Genomic DNA, 27,906 nt, shown 5'->3' on the forward strand with positions numbered 1-27,906 from the left:
AGCAGAGGAGGACCCATGTGTCCCAGTTGAGTATACACACTGGCACATTTGTCACCTGTGGAACTGCATGTATGTACATGACGTGTGCACATCTGTGGGGAGCTGAAGTGGGAGCCCTGTGATGTCAGGAGGCATGGGCATGGATTCGGTAGACAGCCCTCCCTGTGCCACCAGAGGGGCAGAAGCTGGTCCCCAGTCAAGGACTACCTGGAAGAGGCTGGCCAGGTCTTGCCTCACTTGGCAGATGATCAAAGAGGGTATGACGAAGCCTGTGGGGTGGCTCGGTGGAAGTCCAGAGCTCAGGAGCCTTCCAAACGCCCCCGACCGGGAAGTCACATCTGGGGAAGGAACCCTTCCTCTTCTCCTGCCAGGCCCTGCCTCCCTTCAGACACTTGTGCAGACGAGGAAACCTATGCCCAAAGAAGGAAAGGGCTGGCTCAGGGGCACCTGGCACAAAACCAGTTCTTTCCAGCTCATGACCTGCCCCGCCTGCTAAAGAGGCAGGCAGACGGCAGAGGTAGAGAAGGAGGACTCTGGGGGAACGAGGCTCCCTCAGGGGCACAGGAGAGGGTATAGAAAGCAAAGCAGGGGTGGCTGGAGGGTGGCTGGAGAAATGGCTCAGTGGTTAAGAGCACTGACTGCTCTTCCAGAGGACCTGAGTTCAATTCCCAGCAACCTCATGGTGGCTCACAACCATCTATAGTGGGATCTGATGCCCTCTTCTGGCATAAAGTCAATAGAGCACTCATAAACATAAATAAATCGTAAAAAAGAAAGAAAGCAAAGCCAGGCTGAGTTGATAGCTCAGTTAGGTAAGTACTTGCTTGCAGGCATGAGAAACTGAATTTGATCCCCAAAACCCATGTGAAAAAGCCAGGTGTGGTGGTGCATCCCTGTAATTCCATCACTGAGGAAGCAGAAGCAGAGACAGACAGGCCAGTCCATCTAGCCTATGTGGTAGGTCAAGGAGAGACTGTCTCAAAAATAAAAAGGAAAGCATCGGAGGAAATATAGCCACACACACACACACACACATGTGCATCTGCATGCATACATACACATCACACACACACAAAGAGTAACCTGTAATGTATTTACCTTTTAAAGAGTATTTAAAAGAAAAGGAAAGCAAAGGCTGGAAAGAGGGTCTTGGCCAGGTGGTGAGAGAGGAGGCTGGGGGAGGGGATTCTCGTGGGGCAGCGTGGGGTGGGGGGAGGGGGGAGGACAGTGTCACCTGTGGTAGGGGCCAGGACAACAAACTGAGTCTGGCGCTGTACGGCAGCTTGGCAGAACTGAAGCTCTCTCACCAAAAAGCAACCTAAGGGAGTCAGGGCTGCTAAAGTTGGATGTCTCTCTTCTCCCTGGCAAGGTGGACGGAGGCTGTCCAAGGGGCAGGTGGACCTTTGCTTTTTTTCTCTTTTTCTTACTCTCTTTCCCAGGCTTTTCCCCTCTGTGCTCAGGCTTGGAAGGGTTAGAACCAACTCAGCCAGGCCAGTCAGCTCCTAGAGGCCAGATGCCACTGCAGGTGCAGGGGTGACTAACTTGCCCGCCAAAAAGGGAGCCCGGCAGCCAGACAGCAGCTCTCTTTGTTAAGGGTTTGAACCATGATCCCTTCTCCTTCCAAGAGTTTGCTCTGGAACTGCGCCGCTTTTTCCAAGGTCGAAGGCTTTGGCACAGGAAACTGGCCAGCTCCAGGCTGTACCCGGAATGGATGCGGGGGGCCTCCTTCAAGGTCACACGCAGCAGTAGCTGCTACCGAAGGACGCCCAGCTTAGGGGCTGCGGGGCATCATGGCCGACTGCTCTAAGCAACAAGTTTCCCCGAATACACCCAAAACTCCTTCGCGGGGGTGTGGGGGTGAGGGTAGGGGCTCGGTGACCCAAAGGGGGTCGGTCAGGTCCCAAAGCTGCAGCCTGGGCAGAGCCGATGAGCAAAAAAAATAAAAATAAAATAAAAAAAAAAAAAAAATAGGGTGGCCTCAGGCCCCGCCCGCCGTCCTGGGATCGGGGAGGGGAAGGCAAAAGGCGACTGATAGCCAGGGTGCGAACCTGGAGTGCACGGCCGCCGGAGGGGAGCCTTTGCAGGCCGGTGGTGACGGGAGAGGCGCCTGATGAGAAGTTGTTGGCGTGGGAACAATCCGAGGCCGCGCTCCGCCTCCTCCGAGGCGCCCCCGCGCGAGCAACACCCCGGGGCGGGGCGCGGAGAGGGAGGGCGGCGCGGCGCGGAGCTGCGCGGCCACTCGGGGCACCGCAGCGCGTGGCGCAGGTAAGGGCGCGCTTCGGTGGGCGGGGTCCGCTGCCCCACGAGCTCGGCGGCGGGTGGGGGCTCTCTCCTCCTCCCGCTGCCATGGTCACGAACCCCCTCCATCTCCCGTCTCGGTGGAGTTCTTAGCTTCCTCCTCCCGGTCCCTCGATCACTGGCTCGGGTTTAAACGCAGCGCGGGGTCCAACCCCCTGCAGCAGTGAGGAGTGCTAGCTCAGCGCAGGACGGCCTGGCCAGGACCCGGGTGCCAGTGTATCACCCAGAGGGAGAGGCTGCCAGGAGGAGGGGACGCTGGCTGGTCAAGGCGGAAGGGCGGACGGAGAAGCCGAGAAGGTGGTGTTGCCTGTCTGGGAGGAGCGTTGACAAATGCCGAAAGGTTGGAGCAGAGTAGTTAGGGAAACTCCCAAGACTGCGCCAGGACAGGCAGAGGAAAGGGAGGCTGGGACAAACAGAGACTGCGAGGCGAGGCGTCTAGGGTCAGAATCTTGGACCCGGGGAGAGGCAGAGGCTGGGGCTGCAGCCTGGAGGACAGGTGTGACAGTTGTGTGCACTTCCCTGGGGCAGACAACTCTTTCCACAGCCCCACTGGGCACGTAGGTTGATTAATGGGTCTCCAGCACGGTTTAGGAAAAGGCCTCCACGGCAGAAATAAGGTCCATGCCAGTCCAGACCAGGAAATACCAGAGTGAGTGCCATGCTAGGGTGCGGCTGAGGGGCCGGAGGGGCCAGGGCTGGGCGAGGGCGGGGGAAGGCCCCAGTGACCCTGCTCGGGAGAAGTCTGGTGTGGACAGAGGCCAGGAATGCAGGGGAAAGGGAGCAGGTCCGACTGCTGTTGAGATGGCCACAGGACAATAGCTGACTCACCTGTGCACGGCGCAGCTCACTTGTTCGGGCTTCACCCTGTCTGTCTGTGAGCATCAAGTGTACCTGGGCTGAGACGGGAGGCTGGGCCCTCCAGGGACGCACTGTGCGCCCAGTGAGTCACCCCTCTGAGCCACTTGGTTCTAGTGAGCCTGTTGGGGCTGGGGGTTTGAGCTCTGCACTTGATCTACAGATGATGTCTCTCAGCTCTCCTGGACTTTCTGTGCCTCAGTTTCCCCCCTTCGCACAGCCTGCCACTAAGGACCCCAGAGTTGGCGAGAGGGAGACAGAGTATAAGGAGGCCATGTCCTTGACCAGAGGGATATGGGATGGGAGGTGGGCCCAGGGTTGGGGGTGGGGAGTGCCCTTGCTGGCCGCCTCTGTAATTCCACACTGCCACTGCCCCGCACACCCCCTCTCAGTCACTGGCCTTGCCTCATGCGTCTCCCCACTTCACCACTGCCGGGATGAACCCAGAGCTCCTAGCCTCGAGACTTCCACATCCGACTCCCACTCCCAAGCGCAGTCTTCCCAGGCCCACGTTAGCATCTTTGCTTAATTTCTACCCTTTCCTCTGGGTGATGAGATTTCCTGGGGGTGGAAATCCTTCTGGGGCCACAGACCTGAAAAGCACCGCAGAGTTAGAGGCTATTAACCTGGGTCTGTAGGATGCACCCAGGTCCAGTTTGTGCTTTGGGATGTTGGGGGATGTGGAGCTTACAGGTTGGATAGTCTGTTCTTTTGAGCGGCAACCACGGTAGTTTGAAGTGTTCCGATCCAGCGAAATCTGAAATGAGCGCCGTTTCAGAGAGGATCGGGGATGGGGATAGGCTGTGACGTAACGGGCTGAGATGTCTCACTTGTGGAGAGCAGGTGAGGTGTGGGCTGGGTACCAGGGTTGCAGTCATAGACTTTCCCTTCTGTCAGTTTCTGGAAGCATGGTTGAGGGCCAGGGAGATCCAGGCCAGGTGACACACTGTAATGCCTCAGCTGGGCTCTCCTGGTCAGTGGGGACTGAATCAGAGGCTCCTGAATATGTCCTACCCACCCTCCACTTGTGTGTGGGAGACTGATTTCATGACCAACAAAGATGGCTGTCCAGCGGCTTCCTTTTCCTGACTCTCCTTCCCACAGCCTCCCGCTCCCGACGCAGCAGCAGAACAGCTGCAGGAAAGGTGGGGCAGGAATGCCTTGGCCCAGGGTCTGGGCCAGCGTCCCGAGGTCCCCGCCCTCCCGAGTCCTGGAGCCAATTCTCTTCCTGGGTTCTGCCGGAGACCTGTGGTGCCCCTGTAGCATCTTTGGGGTGGATTCAGGAAGACTGATCCCCCTTCCCATTTGCTGGGGTCTGCCTGATGTCACCTGCCCATCCTGGGCTGTCCTGATGATGACATCTCCTGCCCTACCCAGGTCTGCTAAATCCAGGCTTCAGAGTGTAAGGACTAGGCAGAGTGAAGACACTTTACCTATACCCTGAGGCGGCTGTCAGGTCAGGCCGTTTGGACAGATGTTTATCCTTGCTAAGTGAGGTCAGCAAGGGCTGCTGGGAGAGGCCTTGCCTGAGCAGAGCCACAGACAGCCCAGCTTTGGAGTGGGGTTCAAGCATGTTTCCTCACTACCCTTGCCTCATGGCAGCATGCTGCACTGCTGCTTGCTTAGAAGATCCCTAAGCTGGGCGGTGGTGGCGCACGCCTTTAATCCCAGCACTTGGGAGGCAGAGCCAGGCAGATCTCTGTGAGTTTGAGGCCAGCCTGGGCTACAGAGCGAGATCCAGGACAGGCACCAAAACTACACAGAGAGACCCTGTCTCGAAAAACCAAAAAACAAACAAACAAAACAAAACAAACAAACAAACAAACAAAGATCCCTCACTTAGGGCAGAACACTTCAAGGCTCCAGCTGACCTGCCTGCTAGCCCCAGTGACCCTGTTCCTGCGTGGGACCCATCCAGCAGGCTCAGTCTGGTTGGGGGAGGGAGACGTGTAGGGTCTGGGCTCTTGGCTGTGCTGAGCTTTCTCAGTGCCTGGCCCCATCTGTCACCTGTCGTCAGGTTTGTCTTGCCGAGTCTGATGTCTGATCTGCGATTGCCTTGTTCTGAAGCCTCCATGATCTTCAGGGTTGACTGAGGCCAATTCAAGCTTGTCTGCTGGCCAATGAGAGTGGGCCATCCTGCCGGGAGGAGGTGGCACATGCCTTTAATCCCGGCACTCAGGAGGCAGAGCCAGGTAGATCTCTGTGAGTTCGAGGCCAGCCTGGTCTACAGAGCGAGATCCAGGACAGGCACCAAAACTATGCAGAGAAACCCTGTCTCAAAAAACAAACAAAAAAGAAAGAAAGGAAGGAAGGAAGGAAGGAAGGAAGGAAGGAAGGAAGGAAGGAAGGAAGGAAGAAAGAAAGAAAGAAAGAAAGAAAGAAAGAAAGAAAGAAAGAAAGAAAGAAAGAAAGAAAGAAAGAAAGAAAGAAAGAAAGAAAAAAAGTGGGCTATCCTCACAGGCTGGGCCAGCACTCCGGGGAGCCTTTGCTTTTATTTCTCCTCACTACTATGCTGGCTTCTCCCCCCTCTCCCCCTCTCCTTCTCTCTCCCTCCTCCCTCCCTCCCTCCCTCCCTCCCTCCCTCCCTCCCTCCCTCCTTCCTTCCTTCCTTCCTTCCTTCTCGTGTTCCTTCTCTTTCCTTCTTTCTGACAAGGTCTGTCTTAGCCCAGGCTACCCTCAAATTCACAGCAAAATCCTGTTCCCCAGTGCTGGATCTACAGATGTTCCCACCATGCTCTGCGGCTCATCCTTGTTCTCCTTTGTGGCGTCAGCAGGAGGCCTCCAGAGGCTTTTGTACAAGTCTTTCCTGGCTTACTCAGCTGTCTAGTGACCAGGAGCCTGAGCCTGGCCAGGGCAAAGAATGACTAGGTAGTCATCTCCCTGGCCGCATGTGATGGGAGAATTCCTACTGAGCTGCCCCTGGTCTGGGGAGCACCTAGCCTTAATCCATCTTTTGTTTCTCTTGTTGCCCTCTCTGTGAATCTTGTCTGAGAGTTTCCCAAGGGTACAAAGCGTATGCAAAACTTGAATGGGAAAAATTCAGGCACACTGTGATATTCCTTAACTGAGAATTTGTATTTGGGCATTGTTCCTTTGGAAGCTTCTTCAGGATGTTTTGGGGACATGGAAATCAGCTTGCTAAAAGTGTAAATTTGGAGAACAATAAAATTGCCCTTGGCTAAGGGAAGGTGTCTCAGTCCCTCAGGCTGATTCCCCTTGCTACTGGACTGCGTGAACCCACACCCATGCAACAACACGCATGGATCTGTGGCAGTGTTTGAGCAAGCCAGAACTGAGTTTGAAGACTACTCTTGGGGGGGAAAGGGATGCTTCCTTTGGTAGTTTTCAGCTTCCCTCTGCCAGGGCCCCATCAGGTAGCAGGGCAGGGGTCAGTGGCCAGAATAGATCTCTTTTTGAGAGAAGCTGGGCTCAGTGAGAGTCTGATGTGGTTATAGGAACTTGCTTCTGGGACCTGGGGAGGATATTTGTGACCCTGTCTTGTTCTCTGGCTGTGACCTGTGTCCTTCCTATCCCGTAGGCCCTGTGTCTCGCACCCTGGCTATGTGTAGCTCTGAGGAAGCAGACCTGCTTCGGCTGGAGGAGGTCTTCTTAACCACCCTTGCCCGCACCAACAGTCTCATTCTCCAGCCCCTGCTCTTGGCTGGTGAGTCAGGCCCTGAGTGGGGAAGGGAGGGGGCACAGGAGCGGCCCCCGGGGAGTAGATTTCTGCCTCCTTAGACATTCTAAGGCAGCATTCTCAACCCCGAGGGGGAGTGATGCCACTTGATACTGCCATCTTTTGATGGAGCCGAGGCCTTGGCCATGGGAAACTGGTGGCTCCCTTCTCAAATGGCCTGGGAGGACCACAGGCGTAGATAGACCACTGGCCTCACTTCTTCTTCCCACTCAGGGCTCCTGTGGTGCTTTGGAAAGGCCTGACTAGAAGGCAGAACACACAAGGCTTTCACCTGGAGGGTCGCCCTTGTAATGTGATGCTGTGGATATTGCTCTATAGAAATAAAACACTGATGGCCAGTGACCAGGCAGGAAGTAGGTGGGACAAGGAGAGAGGAGAATTCTGGGAAGCGGAAGGCTGAGGGGGGAGCCACCGCCAGGACAAGCAGCATGTAAAGATGCCGGTAAGCCACCAGCCACGTGGCAAGGTATAGATTGTTGCTGGAGGGCTTCTCTCCAGGTTCCCCAAGCCCCGCAGTCCCACAATCCACTTATAAATAATCACTCAGATGCTTATATCACTTATAAACTGTATGGCCGTGGCAGTCTTCTTGTTAACTGTTCTTTTATCTTAAATTAACCCATTTTTATAAATCTATACCTTGCCACGTGGCTGGTGGCTTACCGGTGTCTTCACATGCTGCTGGTCATAGCGGCAGCTGGCAGTGTCTCTCTGCCTCAGCCTTCCGCTTCCCACAATTCTCCTCTCTCCTTGTCCCACCTACTTCCTGCCTGGCCACTGGCCATTCAGTGTTTTATTTATTGACCAATCAGAGCAATTTGACATACAGACCATTCCACAGCAATAGATTTATAAAAATGGGTTAATTTAAGATATAAGAACAGTTAGCAAGAAGCCTGCCACGGCCATACAGTTTATAAGTAATATAAATGTCTGAGTGATTATTTCATATGTGGATTGTGGGACTGCGGGGCTTAATGGAACCTGGAGAGAAGCTCTCCAGCAGCAATGTGACCTTGGGCAGGTGCCTTCCTCTCACTGTACATCTATACGGTGGCCGGGGACTGACCCTGAAGATCCACATTCTGCATCTGGGTCTAGAGACTCAGGGGAGCTAGGAGACTCGGCTCCCCCAAGATGATTAGGGTTGTCCTGATGAGTAGGAGGCGTATGCACAACCCTGCTTACTCAAGGGTTCAGCCCTTTGCCGCAGCATGCCCCTCTAGGCCCTAGAGTCTAGGGGGTACTAGTCTTGTCCTGGGCACCCCAGGGCTACAGGACCTTTTCTCGATGCCAGCTCAAGGTGGTTGTTGTTTCCACAGACCCGGAACCCTCAGACTCCTGTGGCAGAGAGTGCTTTCGGCTTCTGCAGCAGCTACATGAAAATTCCCAGCGGTTGTGGGAGGTGACGGACCAGAGCCTACATTCACTTCGGCAGAGGCTACACGACCCACCCTCCGTGGGTCTGGAAGCCTTGCTGTTACTGAACAACGCTGACTATGTCCTGCAGGCCCACGTGGAGTAAGACTCCCCCCCCCCCCCCAGCAGTCTGTTGCATGGCCACAGTGCCAGTGTGCCACCTCCGTTACTTGGTTCTAGGGGTCAGCTGGAGTGGGGTTCCTGTGGGCTAGTTTGTTGGCTTGGCAGCAGGTTCAGAGGCTCAGACCTAGACTAGGCCTGTAAGATGCCACTGTTGAGTCAGGGCTGCCAAGGCTGAGGGTGTCGGGGAATTGTCTGGGCCATAGGGTTCCAGCTGCTCAGTGGGTGGGATCTGGGATCCCAAAAGGGCAGGGGCTGAGTGTGTGGGGAGCTGGGCTTTCAAGATGATCCTGGGTTGCCCATAGGTACATCAAGTCCTATACTGACTGTGTGGTGGTGCAGGCCTTTCAGAGTGTCTCAAAGAGGAGGAGGTGAGCCTGAGGCTGCCATGGTAGCTCCCTATGTGGGTGTGGGTGTCTAGCTGAGGGGGAGTTGGGGAAGCCCACCCCAGAGGAGCAGGTGTCTTGTCCACTCACCACTTGAGTGTCTACAGTTAGTGCCCCTATCACCTCCGAGGTGAGGCTGCAACACCTCCAGAGAGCGAGCTTAATGTTTTGCCGGACTAATGGGGTACAGGGCTGGGGTCCCGGGCCTGGGAGCTGGGAGGAGCAGTTAGAATGGGGTGGTCCAGGTGGGTGTGGGCTTGGAAGGGGGGAAGGTAGTATGTGGCCCTTCCTAAATGCAGCGAGTACTGGAGGAGCCAGAGGAAGAAGCTGCAGCAGCTGCTGTCCTGGGTGAGCTCTGAGGGCTCCGTGGGCCCCATGCTGTGCCAGGCCCTCAGCCAGCCACTCACCCAGCACGTGCAGAAATACGTGGTCCTCCTGCTGAGCCTCAGGGACACCCTTGACAAGGTTGGTACCGAGAGCAGTCCAAGGATGGACGTGTGGAGGAGGAGCGGGAGGCGAGGAGAAGCAAGGCTCGGGGGACCAAGTTAAGCAGTGGGGAGGGACCCCAAGAGGGCATAGCCTTGCCCCGGGGAGGGGTTTGGGTGCATGAATCTGCCCTATGGAATCTTGGGCACACGGCTCTGCCTTGATGGGGGCGCCTGACACTCCAGGAGCCGACATGGAATTCTCTACCGGGTGTGAGGACTTATGACCCATGCTATTGATGTCACTGAAATGTCCTAATCCGTCTGGAAGCATCTTCATGCACCCTCCCTGTCCCCAGAAGAGTAATCAGGGAGAAAAGCAGTGAGCTGTGGCTTAATTTAGGTCTGACCGGTGGAGGGCCTGGATCCAAGGCCCTCAGAGCCTCCCCACCTGCCCTGTCCTTCCACAGCACCACCCAGCCCAGGAGCTGGTGATGCATGCAGTCACCCTGTTTAGGAACCTGCAGTTCTTCATGAGGCAGGCCTTGGACCAGGCTCTGGCCACACAGGCCCTGTGGCGCAACCTCAGCAGCCGGGTGAGGGTGAGTCAAGGAAGGGGCTTCCACATTGGATACGGGGCTATGCTGGGTGGCTTAAGCAGCTCTCTGCCTCAGTTTCCCCATCTGGGAGGAGGACTGGTAACCTGGTGGCTGGCTGTCACCCTTGGCCACCTGCTGGGTCAGCAGAACTGCCACCAATTACACATGCCTGTCACTATCTAGCACAACATATGATGCCCCTGCAGAAAAGAGAGTCCTTGTGTCCCCAGAAGACATGACAGGCTTGGACCAGGAGTAGAGAGGGCCCGAGTAACCATGGGAGACAGAGGGTGTAACATCCTGGGTGAGGGTAACAGGAACTCTCTGACTGTGACAGGGTGCCCCAGAGAGAGAGGCTGTGCTGCCCTTCTGGACTAGCCCAGGGATGACCCCCCCTCCATCTTGGAGCATCAGTGTGTGTGTGTGTGTGTGTGTGTGTGTGTGTGTGTGTGTGTGTGTGTGTGTCCATGTCCGTCCGTCCGTCCTGGGGGCTGCTCCAGGCCTGCTGGGATGGTCTCTGGGAGGTGTCCGGGGTGCAGGAGGGACATGCAGGGCTGGCCAGCAGCCTCCAGTGTAGGCACGTGAACTTCTGCCTCTCTCTGTCCCAGCAGGATGTGCTCTGTACCCCTGCTCACCGACTCCTACAGGATAGCCAGGACATCCCTGTGGTGGTCACCCCGCTGCGGGCTGAGCGGGTGCTGCTCTTTGATGATGCCCTTGTCCTGCTCCAGGTTAGGAGGGGATAACGTGAGGTAGGGTCTGGGGTCAGGTTAGAAACCGAACAGGCCACAGGCTTCGGGGAGGATGGCACGCGGATGGGGCCTGAAAGGCCAGGGACTGCGGGTCAAGAGGAAGACTGGCTGGGCTTCAGCGGTTGTCCCACAGCTGGTGACCTTGACCAAATTCATTCACTGCACTGTCTCCCCTGCCTCAGCGTGGTGGCCGGGTTTGGGGTTTGTTCTGATTGTGTCTCTACCCTCTTCTCCTGACGTCACAGTTTGTTCACTAGGAAATGTTTCCAGCCCTTCCCCGCTTGTGTGAATTCCTTTTCTTGTTGCTGCTCAAAATGCCTGACAAAAACAATTGGAGGGAGGGAAGGAGGGAGGAAGTGATGGAGGAAGGAAGTGATGGAGGAAAGAAGTGATGGGGAGGAAGGAAGTGATGGGAGAGGAAGGAAGTGATGGGGGAGGAAGGAAGTGATGGAGGAGGAAAGAAGTGATGGAAGAGGAAGGAAGTGATGGAGGAAGGAAGTGATGGAAGAAAGGAAGTGATGGGGGAGGAAGGAAGTGATGGAGGAGGAAGGAAGTGATGGAGGAAGGAAGTGATGGAAGAAGGAAGTGATGGGGAGAAAGGAAGTGATGGGGAGGAAGGAAGTGATGGAGGAAGGAAGTGATGGAGGAAGGAAGTGATGGAGGAAGGAAGTGATGGAGGGCCTTTGCTCATGCTGCTGTTTCTGTGGGATTCTCTCGTCTCTCGGCTGTCTCATAAACTTCTCCATTCTCTGACTGGCCTTGTGCCCTTCCCACTTCCTGGTCTAGTGAGGGCCTGCTCGGGCCAGATGGGAGATGGCAACACTCCAGAGAGGGGACGTTCCATCGGGCTCTGAGCAGGGTAGCTCCTTCGGCAGGAAGAGGAACACGGGGAGGGGTGACGTGAGGGGTGCTTGGGGCAAGCTCAGGAGGGTGTGAGGGCGGAGCTGACAGCTTCAGCATGGAGTGTGAAGACAGGTGTGTGAACCTGGACGTGTCAGGCTCTGCCGTGAGCCTCGGTCCCCAGGCAAGAGGAGCCTTAGACAGCTGCACCAGGGAGGCCCGTCCAGGTGCCTCGCCAGGCCTAGGGTGAGAAAGGAAAGAGCAGCTGCAGCTGAATGGGACCGAGCTGATGGAAGAACTCAGTGCTGATGCTCTTGCTGGGCATCTGGGGCCCCCAGGGCAGGTGTCTCTGTAGACACGGCTCCGGACCACACCCATACTCATCTTCTTCCAGGGCCACAATATCCACACTTTTGACCTGAAGTTGGTGTGGGTAGATCCTGGCCAAGACAAGTGAGTGACTTCCTCTGCAGGTGTCCCTGGACTTCCCTCCCTGGGCCCCATGATATCTGCTCATACCTCCAGGCTCCCACATGATCCCCACTCCCAACCCCAGACGGAACTGGGGCTCACCGGTCACCTCCCTCTGCCTAGGTGCGTGCTGCGCATCCTCACACCCGAAGAAGAGTTCTCCTTTCAGGCCAGAGACCCCCAGGGCCAGGTGAATGAGGTGGGAGCGTGGATGGTGGGGATCAAGTCAGAAGCCAGGGGAGGGCAGAGTGCCAGTCCTACAGGGCTAGAAGGGCATCGGGGGTATGCCTAGGGTTCGGTATGAGGATGTCAGAGGAAAAGGAATTTCCCACCGTCAGGCTGAAGTAGAGACCTAAGCAGATGTCTGTCCCCACCCTCTTTGTGCAGCCCTCTGGGTTATCTAGTCCCTGGGCTACTCAGGCCGGATGTCACATCTTCGAAGGGCGGTGTACTTAGGGACTGAGTGGTGGGGAAGGACCTGGGTACCTGCAGCAGCAATGACATGTTCCCTGCCTTTCTGTCCCCACCAGGTTGTCTGGCAGTGGAAAGTGACCCAGGCTGTGTGCCAGGCCCTGTGTGGCAAGAAGGACTTCCCTTTGCTGGGGTCAGACCGGGAGTCACCTGTACCCCTCGACTGCCGCTGTGTGGCCTATACTTTCCGCCACGAGGGCCGGCTCTACCAGGCTACCTATGAGGGCAATTGGTGTCGGGCCAAGCCCCATGGCAAGTGAGTCACCATTGCTGTGGGGTTAGCACTTCCAGCAGGTCATCAGACAGAAGTGTGCTAGAAACTGCACTGACTAGGAGTTTCCTCAAGCTTGGCATTTAGTTCAGCACCTCCTGTGGTTCAAGGGGAAAGGGGACTATAGATGTTCCCAGGGGAAGTGTTGAGAGTTCCCACAATGTCGCCCCCCCCCCCATGTTGCTGGTGCAGGAGGCCAGAGGGCTTTCTGTAAGGGAGCTCAGTGCTCAAGTGAGGACTCTCGGTGAGCAGAGTCTAGTTGGAAGGTCCTAGGGTAGAGGGAGGGAGGGATGGGGCGCTGAGAGTCTGGGGGTGCAGCTCTCTGGGGGTGGGGCTGGTGGCCTGATGCAGTGGACCTCACCTGTGTTCCAGGGGAACTCTGAAGTGGCCGGATGGGCGGAACCATGTGGGGGATTTCTGCCGGGGCCTAGAGCATGGGTAAGCTGACGGGGGCAAATGCTGGTATACAGGGCAACCAGAGGAGCTGCCGTCCGCTGGGCCACCCCGAATTCCCAAACCTCACACAGGAGTGGGCAGATGGCCCAGCTCCTCTCACCACAGAAGGGAAACCTGGCTGGAATAGGAATGTGGGTCTCAGGCTGAGACTGGCTTCCCGTGGTGGGGGAGGGGTGTGCTGAGGCTCCTTTGCCAGAGAATAGGGGACTCTGAGGTCTTCTGTACTTTCTGAGTACTCCTTGGAGACAAGGACAACTGGGTAGCGTGGAGGGATGTGGCGGGGCATCTGATCAGGCAAAGTGGCCTGAATACTCACTTCTGACCCCCCCCCCCCAAATCACACGGTCAGCTTTGGCATCTGCCTGGTGCCCCAGGCCTCTGAGGACAAGTTTGACTGTTACAAGTGTCACTGGCGGGAAGGCAGCATGTGTGGCTATGGCATCTGTGAGTAAGTGACCTTTGGCCCGGAGGGGAAGGGAGAGGGGACGGACATCCTCTGGACTGAGCTCTCTGAGGTGGAGCCGACCGCTGGTGAATCCCTCCAGGTACGGCACTGACAGGGTGTACAAGGGCTATTTTCAGGCTGGCCTTCGGCATGGATTTGGTGTCCTTGAGAGTACCCCACAGGCCTCCCAGCCCTTCAAGTACACGGGCCACTGGGAGAGAGGCCAGAGGAGTGGCTATGGCATTGAGGACGACAGTGAGAGGTGAGGGGTGGCAGAGAGAAGCCAGAAGTCCGGCTGGTTCAAGCCGCAGGCTCTCCCTGGTCCGCCTGGACCCCTCAGCCTTTTGTCTTGCTCTGTCCTGGGCGCCTGCCTCCATGGTTCTTCCCTCCATCTATGCTTCGTGCTCCCTCTAGGGGGCTCCACCCAGCATGCCGTCTCCTAAGGATGATTCCCTTCTCTGCCATCCTCTGTTCTTCTTGGGGTCCTTCCTTCATCTTCTCCCCAAAGCCCCTGTGGGCAGAGCATCCAGAAGGCACAAGAGAACTATTCTCTCACATTCCCTCCCTCTTCCCTTAGGGGCGAGCGCTACATCGGCATGTGGCAGGCTGACCAGCATCACGGCCCTGGGGTCTTGGTCACCCAGGCAGGCGTCTGCTATCAAGGCACATTCCAAGGGGACAAGATGGCCGTGAGTGGCGGCCCCTTCCCTGGGCACTCTAGCTGAGTTAAAGCCAAGCTGGGCGGATGACGAGATGCTTAGCTCTGCCCACCCATCTTCCCTGACTTTGGCAAGATCCAGGCTTCTTCTGGGCCTCCCTTTCCCTGTCTTCAGGTCACTGGTGCTTACTGTACATGAGCTAGAGGAACCAAGTTTGTCACTGGACAGCTAGTGGCATTCGTAGACCCCTTCCTGGCCCTCGCCGATTCTCTGTCCTCCTCCTGGGGTCTTCCTGTGACTCCTGCAATTGATGTCCTTAGCGTATGAATGGCTTTATTGTTTATTGATGCGTTTATTGATGACAGACATCAGAGAACCGGCCCAACGTCACATCCTGCCTGAGATCAAACCCAATTCCTCCAAGGCCGGGCCTCCAGCTCTTACCTTCTGCCTCTCTGCGAGCCAGGGCCTTGATGTGTGGTGGGGTTTTGGCCAACAGCTGTCCATGGTTTTATGGGTTGTTTAGACTCCACCTTGTTCTGGAAAGAACCAAATCAGACCTCAAAGAAAAGGAGAAGGGGAGGCAAGAATAGACCTACAAAATAGTCAGAAACAAGGTGAACATGGACTTGTCAATGAGTTTCCTGGCAGGTGCAGCAGGAAGGGGACTTGATTGGTCCTGAGGACCCAGGGCAGTGACAGGGAAGCAAAGGCAGCTGAAAGGAAGCCAGCATTTCCTGAGGAGGAGCCACATCTGAGAGCTAACGTTATGGGACTCCCACATCTGGGGAGGGCGGTGCCAGGGCCGGGGTGCTCTTGGCCCTGTGGGTCAGTGTCCACCCACCCTGGCTTTCTGTCCAGTCTCACGCCCCCTCCCTCTGTTCTCTTGCTTCTTCTCAAGGGCCCGGGCATCCTGCTGTGGGAGGATGACTCTCTGCACGAGGGTACTTTCACCAGGGACCTGGCACTCCTAGGGAAGGTGAGAGCCATCCACTCCTCATCCCACCCCATAAAGCCAGGGCTCAGAGCTGAGGAAGAAGATAAAGTATGGGCAGCCGGAGGACGCTCCTCCCACCGCCATGGTGTCCAAAGGGCTCCATGTCCTTTGCATGCAGTCCTGACTTAAGAGAGCAAGGTGGCAGGGACTGGAGGATTTGCTTCATGCCCAGAGGGCACAGGCTGGCTGTGCCCATGCTGTGCCCTTACACAGCCATCACCGTCCGAACCTTGGGCAGCTGTCCCTGGGGTCACTGTTCTTTCTTCCTGCCCAAGTTGACGTAGCAAAAGCAGTTGTGTCCATGCTGGGGCCTTTGGAAACTTGGGGGTGGTTTTGGATGCAGAAGGACAGGTGGGCCTGATGCCTCACGCGTGATCAGGAGTGCTGTGGGTGGAGCAACTCCACACAGCAAGACGCTGACCCTCTAGCTCCCTGGATCAAGTCTCACAACGGAGGTGGGCGAGACTTAAAGAATATTCCGGCACCTTTAATGGACAGGTAGAACACATGGTCAGACATTTCCATCTGACCCACTCAAGGAGGCCGAACATTGACACACTTGGCTGGGCATGCAGACATATCTGTCTTCCCTTTCCCTTCCAGGGTAAGATCACCTTCCCCAATGGCTTCACCTTGGATGGTTCCTTCAGCAGTGGGACAGATAAAGGACTGTACACACAGGGAGTGCTGGACACAGCTGCCCTCCCGCCCGACCTAGCCAGAACACGCAAGAGGTGAGAGCCCAGCCTGTTTGGCAGTGTGTGTCTCCTCCCACCCAAGGCCTCAGGGCTCAGTGGAGGCCTTTTACTGTAGAAGACTCCAGAGCCCCAGGTCTTCCAGCCGGATGCTCTTGAAGTCTAGGCCTAGGCGGATATACTGCCATACATAAACTGGAAGAAAAGTAGGATTTGTCTCACTTTGACCCTGGTTTTAGCTTTTCTTTTTCCTAGAAGGGATACAGGACAGTTTCCAAGTCAAACACACAAGAAAAAAAAAAAATAAAGTTGTGACTAGATCTTAAAGAGATAGACACATGGTTATAGATATAGTTATAGTACCCCTTACTGCCTCTGACTTTTCCAACAGCCACAATGAAGGAAAGAAACTTGGTATGTAGACTCACCTTCCCGCAAGCACTGGTTTGTGAGGCAGGTTATTTTCCCAAGACAGCAGAAGCCCCTTTGGGAAACTCAGTTCAGGTGAATAACTCTTGCCATATTTGTTGAGAATCTGGGTGTGTTGAGGGAAAATGATGGAAAACGGTCCCTGATGGAATTTCAGAGGCAGGGAAGAGGTACAGTGGACTCATCAACCTGCGTGCTACTTCTGTCTGATAGAGGAGCTGGGAGAGAACAGTGGTCCTGGAGAGGTCCGCCCCAGCCTGGCGGGGTGCAGATGTGGGATACCTGTGAGGTGACAGCCGGACAGGGCTCCCTTTGTGAGACGCTGCCTGTTAGACTCACAGTTGGGTCTCACTCAGCCTGTCGGCAAGGCAGTGTCCACCACAGGGAGGCTATGGGAGAGGACAGGACAGAGCGGACTCCTGGACTTGCAGGCACCCGTCTGTCTGGGTTTGGCCTCCAGCTCGCCAGGCCCTGTGCAGCACCGTGTACCCCGTCTCTCCCCCACCTCAGAACACGTGCTCTGCCTCGTTTCCTCCTCCACTTGTCTTGGAGGTCAGCTCTGCCTGCATTCTCCATCCATGCTGGCTCCTGGGGCCTGATCACAGGCCAACCTGGTCCCACCAGCCCAGCCTGCACCGGGGCCTTGCTGGCTTCCACGACATCTTCCACATCTCTTGCTGTTCCCTAATCACAGACAGCTGGGGCTGGGCGCCTTCCCCGTGGAGAGCCGCTGGCAGGGAGTCTACAGACCCTTCCAGGACTTTGTGCGTTCCGGCTGCCCTGGGGACCTGCAGGAAGCCCTGCTGGGCTTCCATGTGCAGAGCTCCAGGGAGCTCCGGGAGTCCCAGGAGTACCTGTGCTGTGAGAGGTGAGCCTGGCCCTCTGGGTGTCCCTGCCGGTCAGAGACGACGCGTCAGGGGAGCTTCCGGGGGTGGGTGCGGGCTCAGGGGCGGGTGAGGGACGCTGTGCATGGTGCCCCAGGAGCCACCCCAAGGACTGTGCGGGCAGCATGGAGGACATCCTGAAGGAGCTGCTGCAGCACCGCGCACCCCAGGCCCTGCAGCAGTACCTCAGGAAGGTGAGGGTCCAGGCCGGGGAAGGTCTCCTGTATCTCCTCACAGCATGGTGCTAACCGGAGGGGACGGGCCCATGGTGTTCCTGGTCCTCAGAGGGCCTCACTCAGTGTTCCCGGTCTGGGAGGCTGGTCTGGGTTCACGGTGCTCCACACCCTGGCTCTAAGCATCCCTGTTGTCTCCCTCGGGCCCAGGCTCTGAGCAATTCCCGACACCCCCTGGGGAAGTTACTCCGCACCCTGATGCTGACCTTCCAGGCCACGTATTCAGGCATAGGAGCCAACAAACACCTACAGGGGATGGCTCAGGAGGAGGTGAAGCAACATGGCCAGGAGCTTTGGGCTGCCTACAGGTGAGCCTGTGCACAGGGTGAAGAGCACTGCCTAGGGACTGGATTGCCCAGGACTGCCCTTTCCAAGGCTTGGCTCTATCCAATGCCTCTAACTCAAGTCTTGTTCAGTTCAGGACCAGAGGTTGGTCAGTGTCAGTGGTGACCAGAGGTATGAGAGATGTCAGCAAGGACTTCCAGCAGCTCCTGGCCAGGAGCCAATCCCTGTCTAGTCCCTGGACATACCCCTGCCCCATAAGAACTGTACCCTTGCTGTAGGCTGAGTGTGACTCTGGTGTTCAGATCTATCTGTCCTGTCCCAGGTAGAACCTAGATCCTCTGAGCATTACAGATAGGAGCTTCAGCTGCCACTGGAGTGCCAGGACCCTCCAGCACTCACACCAAAGCTCCAGCCTTGGACCCGCAGTGGCAGGAAAGGCTAGATTCTACAGGCATCCCATCCAGGTCTAGCCAGCCAGTTCCGGGAGATGGGACCACCTGCCTACTCTCCGTTTTGGCGGCTGGGTGGGTGGAATTCTGTTTCTGTGAGTGGCAGCCACATCATTCCTCTCATTGGCTTGCAGGGGTCTACTGAAGGTTGCCTTACAGCGCCAGGGCCAGACCCTGGAGGAGGAGGACATGGAGACAAGGTACCTGGCCAGGCCGTTGTATCTGGGGCCTCCCTCTGGGTGGCAGTGCTTCTTGGGAAAGCACTGGGCGTGTGTGCTATTCACCAAGCGTGGTGCATTGACTCTACATCACAGTGGCCTGTGACCTTGGTCCTGGGATCCACCCAGGAGTGGTGCCACCACACGCTAGATACATCTCCGTTCTAAATGTGCCCTTCCAGCCTCAAGTTTGAGTTGTGCAGAGGGGGAAGCAGTTGCCCGAGGCCTCCTCATCCCTGTGCACTGCGGTGTGGAGGAGATGAGCCTGAGGTCACAGAGATCCCCAGGACAGACTTCATCTCTGCAGACGCAGAGGTGGGCCTGCCAACAGTGTCTCCCGCCCATTCTGGCCTCTCAGGGACCTGCAGGTGCACAGGCTGCTCTTGCCCCTCATCCTGCCCAGCTTCTACTCAGAGCTCTTCACGCTCTACCTGCTTCTTCATGAGAGAGAGGACGGGTTGTACAGCCAGGGCATCACCAACCTCAGCCTGTTTCCTGACACGAAGCTGCTGGAGTTCCTGGATGTGCAGAAGTAAGCGCCTCCTTGCGCGCCCAGCCAGAGCTGTGGGGCAGCAGGTGGTTCTACCCAACCTCAACTGTGAGGGGCACCAGACTTTCTTTTGGGCCACCAACCAGCTCCCAACTCATGACACGGAGGCTTATTAGTTATGAATGCTTGGCCTTAGCTTAGGCTTGTTTCTTGCTAGTTCTTATCACTTAACCTGTTTCTCTTCTTCTGTGTTTTGACTTGGGGCTTTTTACCTTTCTTTCCTTCTGTGTATGTTACTCGAGTCTGGCTGGCGGCTGCCTGGCTTCTGGCCCTGGGCATGTCCCTCTCCCTCTTCCTCTTCTTCCCTCAGAGCCTAGATTTCTCCTCCTTGTTCTCTCTGCCCGCCAGCCCCACCTATCCCTCTCCTGCCCAGCTATTGGTTGTTCAGCTCTTTATTAGACCAATCCGGTGCCTTAGGCAGGCAAGATGAAACAAATGCAACACATCTTTACATCATTAAACAAATGCAGCATAAACAAATGTAACACACCTTCCCACGGTTAAAGTAATGTTCCACAACAGTGAGGCATGCTCATTTATACATACACCACAGAGCTCCGGGACACACAGTCAGATGCGACCTGATCTAGGTGCTCAACCGTCCCACAAAGGAAAACACCTTTGCTCTTCCCTCTGACTTTGCACCAGCCACTTCGGGGCTTATTGCCTTCCGGCTCAGTCCCTCCACTGTCCCCAGAGAGAGCCGGCATGTCCTGCCCCTTACTCCAGTGGTGCTCCTGGAACCCCTCCTGGCTTGGTGAACTACTCAGGGTGCTGGCCAGCATTGGGGAAACTGAGGAATATTCTGGGAGCAGGTCAGACAGGTGCTTGCCATAGTCCAGTCACTAAAGCCTAGTACTTCCCTTGCCCTCCCACACCCTCCTGCCCCTGACGCATCCTTTTTTTCCTTAGTGGCCCTCTGACAGGTGCATGTCTCAGGTGTTCGATATCCCCGCCACTCCCACTGTCCTCCAGGGCCCAGGGCCCCTTTGTCACACGGCAGTGGAAGGTCACTTCCCCAGGACTCTGTGGCTTCCCCTGGCCTCAGGCTGTGTGCATATACCTGAGGACACCACCAGGGTGGCCCCACATTCCCTCCCCATTGCCTGTTCAGCCTTCCTGGGAGGGACGAACAAAATGGGGTGTGTCTTCTGAGCTCAGAGCTGCAAAGCCTCCCACCTCCTGTCTCCAATTTCAGGCACCTGTGGCCCTTCAAGGACCTCAGGCTGACGAGCAATCAGGTAAGAGAGCCACGTTTTGCTTGCCTGGGGGGAGGGGTCTGTGGCCCTGGGGCTTCTGAGTCAGGATCGCCTGGGGAGACAGGCAGGTGAGGGAGGAGACCCCAGTCTTCCGCCCTGTCTCAAGTGGCTCCCACACGAGCAGCCTCAACCGCAGGCTCTTCCCGCCCGGCTGTGACTGTGGGTGGCGCACCTGAGCTCTGAGCCTCAGTTTCTCCCTGTGTAGATAGAGCTACCCCAGACCCACCCCATAAGACAGCCTTGGTGAAGGTCACAAGGCTACCGGCTGTCTCAGGACTGTCTGGAGCCTCCTAGGGAAGCAGATTCTGTGGGCCCCACGGGTTTTACACTGCTAGGCAACAATTCCACCACTGAGCCACGTCCAGGTTCTTGCCTTATAGGGTCAGAGCAGGGGTCAGCTCAGAAACCTGGGTTCCAACAAGTCCTTGGGTGTGGGGACCACTGGCATCGGCTGTGGAATTGCGTCACCAGGCGGCCTTGGCTGTCAGGATGACTGCCTTTTTTTGTCCACCTTGGTCCTCTCAACCTCTTGGAACCTATATAGTTCCCCCATTTTACAGCTGCATAAAGTGAAGCGCGGTGTTGCTGTGGGATTGCCCTGGATCACTCCGCCGTCAGGGCAGGGATGTACTTACGTCAGTGAGGGGGCAGGTGTGAGCGGCAAGGGACCCTGAGGATGGGAGCATGTTAAGCTGGATCCCTGTTTTACCTCTCCACTCACCTTTACAGAGATATTCTCTGGTCCGGGACAAGTGTTTCCTGTCAGCCACTGAGTGTCTGCAGAAGATCATGTGAGTGTCTGCCCTGGTTTGGGGGCGATGTGCCTGTAAGGGCACGGGGGTGGGGTGGGGGGTGGGTGCTGTCCTTCTCCTCCTTGACCAGGAGCCGCACCCTCCTTACAGCACCACAGTGGACCCTTGGGAGAAGCTGGAGGTGCTGGAGAAGACCTACGGGGAAATCGAGGCCACGGTGTCTCGGGTGCTGGGCCGGGAATACAAACTACCCATGGATGACCTACTGCCTCTGCTTATCTATGTGGTGTCACGAGCTCGGTGAGTGGGAACGGGGTAGATGGAAGTAAGACTCGTCCCTACCCTGTCTGCACCAAACACAGGACAGAGCGGGAGCTAAGGCCTAGAAAGGCGCCAGTCTCGTGGGTGCCTGGGTCAGAGCTGGGGCCCTTCCAGAGGTGTCTAGCCCTCTAGGCCAGGGCTGCCCCCCGCCCAGCTGTGGGGTATCTGTCTGTGGCTGACTTCCCCCTTCTCTCCTTTGTTGTCTCGGTACTTTCTCTAGAATTCAGCATCTGGGGGCTGAGATCCACCTGATCCGTGACATGATGGACCCCATCCACACAGGCGGCCTCCATGACTTCCTGCTCACAGCTTTGGAGGTGAGGGACCAGGGCTTGTGAGCCCAGTGAAATCCCTTCCCTGCCCCAGACACCGTGATAGAAAGAGCTCAAATCCCTGCCTTACCTGTGTCCATGGAAAGGGTCCCTGGTCCTGTTCCCAGGGCAGATGAGTCTCACAGCCCTTCAGGTTGCAGCTAGTCCTAACTGGAGCCGTGTGTGCACAGGGAGGTGGGTGAGATGGCGGCCTTGGGGGCCTAAGGCCACGCGTGTAGTTGGGAGCAGGTCTGTCAGCACGCCCCAGCCTCATCTCCCCCCCCCAACCCCCAGTCCTGTTACCAGCACATCCAGAAGGAGGAAGTGCGGCTGCACCGTCTGCCCGGCCCCTGGGACTCGAGAGAGCTCTGGTGACGTGGCCACTCTGGACCAGTGCAGAGCCAGGGGCCCGCATGGCTGCGGCGGACTTTCATGGAGCAAACACTCCCTACCGGCTCCCCATCGATGGTTCTCCAAGGAGATGGAGGTTTGCTCCCTCCAGGCCGGCCGCTGTGACCCCGCAGCTGATCGCTCTCCTTTGGCCTCTGGTCTGGGCTCGGATAACCTTCTCTCAAAGGTAGCACCGTCTCGGGTCAGGAGCCCTAGCTTCTTTCCGCCTCAGCCCTCCCGCAGTAGCCCCCCGGTCTCCGGGCTGCATGCCGCGGGATGGGGGAGGTGATTTCCAACATCCTTCCAGTCCAGTTTACCGAGCTCGGCAGCCCTTCCCCCAGATCTGGACTCATTCATTTCTTCCGACTGAAATGGAAATCCTCACGCGACTGTTCATCTCATTTCTGTCTCTCTGCTCCTGGCTAGAAGGTCCCAAGCTGCAGAAGCTCTGTTCCTTTTCCTGTGAGTGTCTGCCTGGGGACCTGTCTCCTCCTCAGCTGGGCTTCAGGCCTGAGCTGGCCTCTCAGGAGGACCCTGTGGCAGGAGACCTCAGCTCTGTGTCAAGCTGCCTTGTTGCCTCTGGCAGGCCCTGCCCTTTGCAACGGCAGGGGATGTAAACACCAGTCATTCACCTGGCCTCCCTGACCAGCCGACTGCAGGTGGCCCATAAATGACATACCTGAGACATTTTGTGGCCTCTCTGAGGGAGGGACAGCAGGAATATTCAAGGCTTGCTAGTGCCCTGAAAGATGAGCGTCTCCGGCTCAGGACCATAAGCAAGTCTGGTCACAGTGCTGGGCTCTGGGTCACTGTTTCTGGCTCCAGGTATGCCTCCCACCAATTCAGCCTATGTGGGAAGGGCCAAGGGAGATGCTGAGACCGGTGCACAGGCCAGGGCTGAGGACCACCTTCAGAGTGTCTCAGGAAATGTGGAGCACTGTATGAAGAGAGATTATTATTCTCCTGCACTGCCGTGTCCAGAGCAAGCAAAGAGAGGCCTTCCCCGTCTGGATCCACCAAATGTTGCATGAACATAGGGCCTGGGCTTGAGTTCTGTCAGGAACTTGTGTCCCCGGGAAGATCCTTTGAAGGGTCAAACTGAGGGAGCTCGCTCTCTCTCTCACACACACACAACCCTAAGTGCCTGTGACACAGTTCAGTGGTGACAAAACCCTGCTCCCCTCTCTCCTGCTTCCAACACTGACAGAACTTGGGCCTCTGGTCCTCGTGAGTCCACAGGGTTTCCCTAGTGTCCTGGTAGGTTCCAGGGGCAGCCAAGGCTGTAGCAAACTCTTAAGACAAAATTAACATCCGAGAGGGACGGGCCGCAGGACTGACTGAGTGTAAGTGGGTGCCAGTCAGGCGCTCACATTTGCGGCTTCTGGAGGCTGATGGGGCCATCTCAGTGATGGCCTCTCCCAGATGGAGTCTTTCATGGGTGTAAACTGTCCAGCCTAGAATGCGTCCCGTTTTTGGACATGTGAGCCATGCGAGAGGGCCGTCTTCAGAGTTCATGGTTGCTATCATCAATACCCTTACGAAATAATAGAATCCGCAGGCCAGATGGCACACCCCTCACTCCACCTCACTTCATGGCTTCCGGAGGGGAGGCTGAAAGATGAGACGTGATGTGGTTAAAATCTCTTCCATCCCAACCGGGCCTTCTTCATTTCCCTTCCTGCCTTATAATTTTTTGTTTGTTTTTTTTGGCTACTTCTCTGGGGGATGGCCACAATTACAGTCTACTTATTTATTCAGAATTTTTAATAAAGCCATTTTATCTTTGTGTGTGTGTATAAAGGCGTCTTTCTTGATCATTCTCTACCTTTTTTTTTTTTTTTTTAAATTTTTCAAGACAGGGTTTCTCTGTGTAGTTTTGGTGCCTGTCCTAGATCTTGCTCTGTAGACCAGGCTGGCCTCGAACTCACAGAGATCCGCCTGGCTCTGCCTCCCAAGTGCTGGGATTAAAGGTATGCGCTGCTGGCGCTGGGGCTGCTGCCGCCACCGCTGCCACCACCATCACCACTACCACCACCACCACCACCACCACCACCACCTGGCCTCTCTACCTTATTTTTTGAGATAGAGTCTCTCCTTGAACCTGGTGCTCACTGATTCACCTGGACGGCTCACCAGCAAGCCAAAGGGATTCTCCTTTCTCTGCTTCCCCAGGTCTGTGGCTGCAGGCTTGCACCCCTGTGCCCACTGGGGGACTAGATGTCAGGTCCCCATGCTTGCACAACAAGTACTTTACTGACTGTCACCTTGAGTCCCCCGCACCCCATTTCCTCTTTTCACGGCATCTCCTGCCTGTGAGGGACAGGGAGCGTGCAGTGCTCACAAATGCCCCAGACAGCTGCCCACTGATGGAACATTTAGCTACAAGAGGGGCGAGGGTCACGTTCAGAAGGAGTAACACTGGGAATACAGAGCTTCCTTTTGCCCTGAAAGTGGGGATTGTGTCGTTCCTGCAAAGGGTATGTACGTATTATGTGCTTTGTCCCGGGGCACTCCCGGGAGGTCACAGGGTCTACAAAGTGTTTGCCAGAGGTGGGTGGAGTCGGACTGTGCATCTAGTGTTTACTCAGCTGTGGCCGTAAGTTTTCTCCGGTCCCGCCCAGTCCCGCCCAGCCCCGCAGTCCCGCAGCTGCTTATAAAATAATCATTCAGAGGCTTAATATTAATTACCAATTGTTCGGCCTATGGCAGGCTTCTTGCTAGCTAGCTCTTATAACTTAACCCATTTCTATTAATCTATATGTTGCTACGTGGCCATGGCGTTACTGGTCTGCTGGAGTCTTGCTGCTCCTTTGGCGGCGGCAGCTGGCACCTCTTCTGCCTCTGCTTTCTTTCCTGTCTCTCTTCTTGGATTTCCTGCCTGCCTCTAAGCTGCCTTGCCATAGGCCAATGCAGCCTTATTTATCAACCAACCAGAGCAACACATATTCATAGCATACAGAAAGACATCCCACAGCACTCAGCTGTGAATCTGGTGTTTGGGCACATTTGCTAGGGTCCCTGAACTTCATGTGCTGGGTTTTGGCCCTGTCTTGAACACCAAAATATTGCGATGCCTGAGACATTGTGTTTGGGTGGCTGTGGTCCTTACCTGGGCACGCATAATCAGGCATCTTGATGCTTTCGCTGACACTCATTGCCAAAGGCTCCTTTTCCACAGGCTCCCTGTGTGGTAGGAACAGAGAACAGGCCTGTGCCATCCAGCACCGTAATGTTTATCTTTGCCTGGTTTGGGCCTGGATCATCTGGCTTCCACTGACGAGCACCAGCCGACACTGGCAGCCCATTGTACTGATTGTCCCTCACGAACATGGTGTGTTGTGTCTGGAAGAATCCTTTCCAGGGCAAGCATTGCCGACTGGGCCTCTGTGCACGAGGCAGCTTTTTCTTGGTATGGTTTTGGCCTGTGACTACAGTCCTGGTAGGGCTTTTAATTAAGCTCATCTGCAAATCAGGCCCAAGTTTCCTCAGAGACCTTGGGGGTTTGCAGAGAGCCTAAGGTGCTATATAGACCTCATCATGGAATAGCTATACATGTAAGGTGGAAGTGTGTGTGTGTGTGTGTGTGTGTGTGTGTGTGTGTGTGACTTTTTCTTACAAGTGGGATGTCCCACTGATGCCTAATTAGCTCCATTTTCATTTGAAGACAGATTTTTGTGGTACAGCCCACCTAATTGGGGTTTCCCCTGCAGACTCACCTCTGAACGAGGATACTGAGAGTAACAATAAAACCGATCTCTCAGTGTCCTCCTGTGTCAGGTACCCAAGTTAGGAACACTAAACAATATGGGTCAGTTAGTTGCTGCACTCCAAACACAGGCCAGCATTTTCCCTGAGTGCCGCCAGCTGCCTGCAGGGGACTGCAATTTGCAGAATCACTCCTGACCCTCGCGGTTTTGAAGGCTCCAGAAGACACTGAGGCCAGACAGGGAGTGTCGTCTGTAGCTTCTTAACCAGTTTCCTTCTGCAGATCTGTCCCTACCTGCCTTTAGCTATAGTGACTCCTAATCCCACCTGATATTGTATTCGATTCCCCTGGAGTGAGGAGAGAGAGAGATCCTATAAAGACCAGCAGGTGATCCTCCCCCCCCCCCCCCCCCCCCCGCTACCACGTGGCTGGGCCAGGGGAGCATAGTGCCCTCCCAGTCACCAACCTGTCCCATAGTCATTATCCTCACCATGTGACTGTGCTCCCCACTGGGAGCACTCCATATAGTGAAGAGCTGGTCGACCCTTGGAACCACGCCAATCAGAGCACCAATGGGAAGAGCGACTGTCTCCTCCAGCCCTGGATGCTGCCTCTGTCTGCTGAGCCTCGGCAGCTTTTAGGGAAGATCCCAGGGATGCTCTGACTTCAGAGGGGGCAGCACTCGGATGGCCAGCTCCAGTTCTGCTTTGCGATGCCACCTGAGCAGACACTGCTCCATAGTGGGATTGGGGAGCACCCTGCTCCTCTCCTCTCATAGCCATCAACTCTGCTGGCTGTGTGGCCTCGTTCCTCCAAAAGGCGGAATTTCACTGGTGTCAGTGAGTCAAGTACAGAACATGAGGTGGTGTGAATAAGGACGGCCCCCATAGGCTCACAGATTTGAATGCTTGGCCACTAGGGAGTGGCATTACTTGAAAGGATTAGTGGGCATGACCTTGTTGGAAGAAGTGTGTCACTGCAGGTGGGCTTCGAGTTTTTCTGAAGCCCAAGCCAGGCCCAGGGGCTCTCTCTTTTCCTGCCGCCTGAGGAGCCAGATGCAGAACTCACAGCTCCTCCTCCAGCACTATGTCTGCTTGCTGCCATGCTGATAATGGACTAAACCTCCGAAACTGTAAACAAGCCCCAGTTAAATGCTTTTCTATATAAGAGTTGGGCGTTGGTGGCACACGCCTTTAATCTCAGCACTTGGGAGGCAGAGCCAGGCAGATCTCTGTGAGTTCGAGGCCACCCTGGGCTACAGAGTAAGTTCCAGGACAGGCACCAAAACTACACAGAGAAACCCTGTCTCAAAAAAAGAGTTGTCGTGGTCATGGTGTTTCTTCGAAACAATACGTTGACTAAGACAGTGCCTGAGTGGCCAGATGGTGGCTAACACTACTCTAGCTTCTGGTAGACTTGGCACAGCTCCATGAACCCAGCCAGCAAAGAAACATTGGCCCCACGTGGATTCAGTTTGTCTTTCTCAAGGACAGCAGAAGTGAGACAAGCATAATGTCAGCTCCAAGGCCCCAGTCCCACTACAGGACACAGACTGAATGACCAGGGCCATAACATTACCTAACGGGCAGTGGGCCATCTAACCACTGCAGGGCTGCTTTCAAATTATAGCCAGGCAAGTTGGTAGCTCCAGCAAAACCTTAAGCGATGATGATGGTGATTGTGGTGGTAATGGTGATGATGACCGTGATGACTATGGTGGTTTTAGATTATGGGATGGTGGTAGTAACAGTGGCCAAGGTGGTGGTTGTGAGGATGGTGGTTGGTGTATATTAGAAAGGTCTGCCATCAACTGAAACTGTGAAGGTGGATACCAAGGCCTCATAGTGGCTCCTTATCAGCATCTCTCCTCATTCCAGGGACTGTTGTAGAGCACGGTACCAATACATATCAGTCTGCAAGGGAGCATTGTAGATGTAACCAACCGTCTTATTAAATAAGAAACACAGAGCCAATACAGAGATGAAAGCCAAGAGGTCAGAGCAATAGCTAAGAGCTAAAAACCTTACCCTTCACTGTTGCTGCTGTCCTACCTCTGAAAGAGACTTATTCCTGTGTGTCTGTCTTTTTATAGTGTTTCTGTTCTGCCTTCTCATTGCTTGTAAACCCAACCACATGACCTCCTAGTCACTGCCTGTCTGTACAGACCTCCAGGTCTTCTATGGTTGGTATTGAGATTAAAGGCATGTGTCTCCATGCTGGCTGTATCCTTGAACACACAGAGATCCGCTTAACTCTGCCTCCC

General features: G+C 55.7%; 1 protein-coding gene across 6 annotated transcripts; it reads left to right on the plus strand.

Annotated features, from left to right (window-relative positions):
- Positions 1-2,123: 2,123 nt before the first annotated feature.
- Als2cl (ALS2 C-terminal like) lies at positions 2,124-23,722 on the plus strand. Of its 6 annotated transcripts, none has more exons than XM_042281780.2 (26): positions 2,124-2,265; positions 6,692-6,817; positions 8,173-8,371; positions 8,695-8,760; positions 9,075-9,240; positions 9,671-9,802; positions 10,408-10,530; positions 11,786-11,844; positions 11,986-12,052; positions 12,393-12,589; positions 12,977-13,042; positions 13,410-13,508; positions 13,606-13,767; positions 14,083-14,194; positions 15,066-15,143; positions 15,765-15,895; positions 16,980-17,153; positions 17,267-17,363; positions 17,553-17,710; positions 18,271-18,336; positions 18,713-18,886; positions 20,103-20,145; positions 20,893-20,954; positions 21,066-21,215; positions 21,457-21,553; positions 21,842-23,722. In XM_042281780.2, the coding sequence occupies exons 2-26, from the start codon at positions 6,715-6,717 to the stop codon at positions 21,920-21,922; spliced, it is 2,862 nt and encodes a 953-aa protein (XP_042137714.2). In that variant the 5' UTR covers positions 2,124-2,265; positions 6,692-6,714; the 3' UTR covers positions 21,923-23,722. The 6 variants fall into 6 exon arrangements, with proteins under 6 accessions (XP_042137714.2, XP_042137712.2, XP_076433286.1 ...); XM_042281778.2 differs by having other exon boundaries at positions 2,144-2,265; positions 10,411-10,530; XM_076577171.1 differs by lacking the exon at positions 2,124-2,265 and adding an exon at positions 2,306-2,595 and having other exon boundaries at positions 10,411-10,530.
- The last annotated feature ends 4,184 nt before the right edge of the window (positions 23,723-27,906 follow it).

This window comes from Peromyscus maniculatus, chromosome 7 (assembly GCF_049852395.1).
Source record: "Peromyscus maniculatus bairdii isolate BWxNUB_F1_BW_parent chromosome 7, HU_Pman_BW_mat_3.1, whole genome shotgun sequence".
Classification (NCBI taxonomy): Eukaryota; Metazoa; Chordata; class Mammalia; order Rodentia; family Cricetidae; genus Peromyscus; species Peromyscus maniculatus.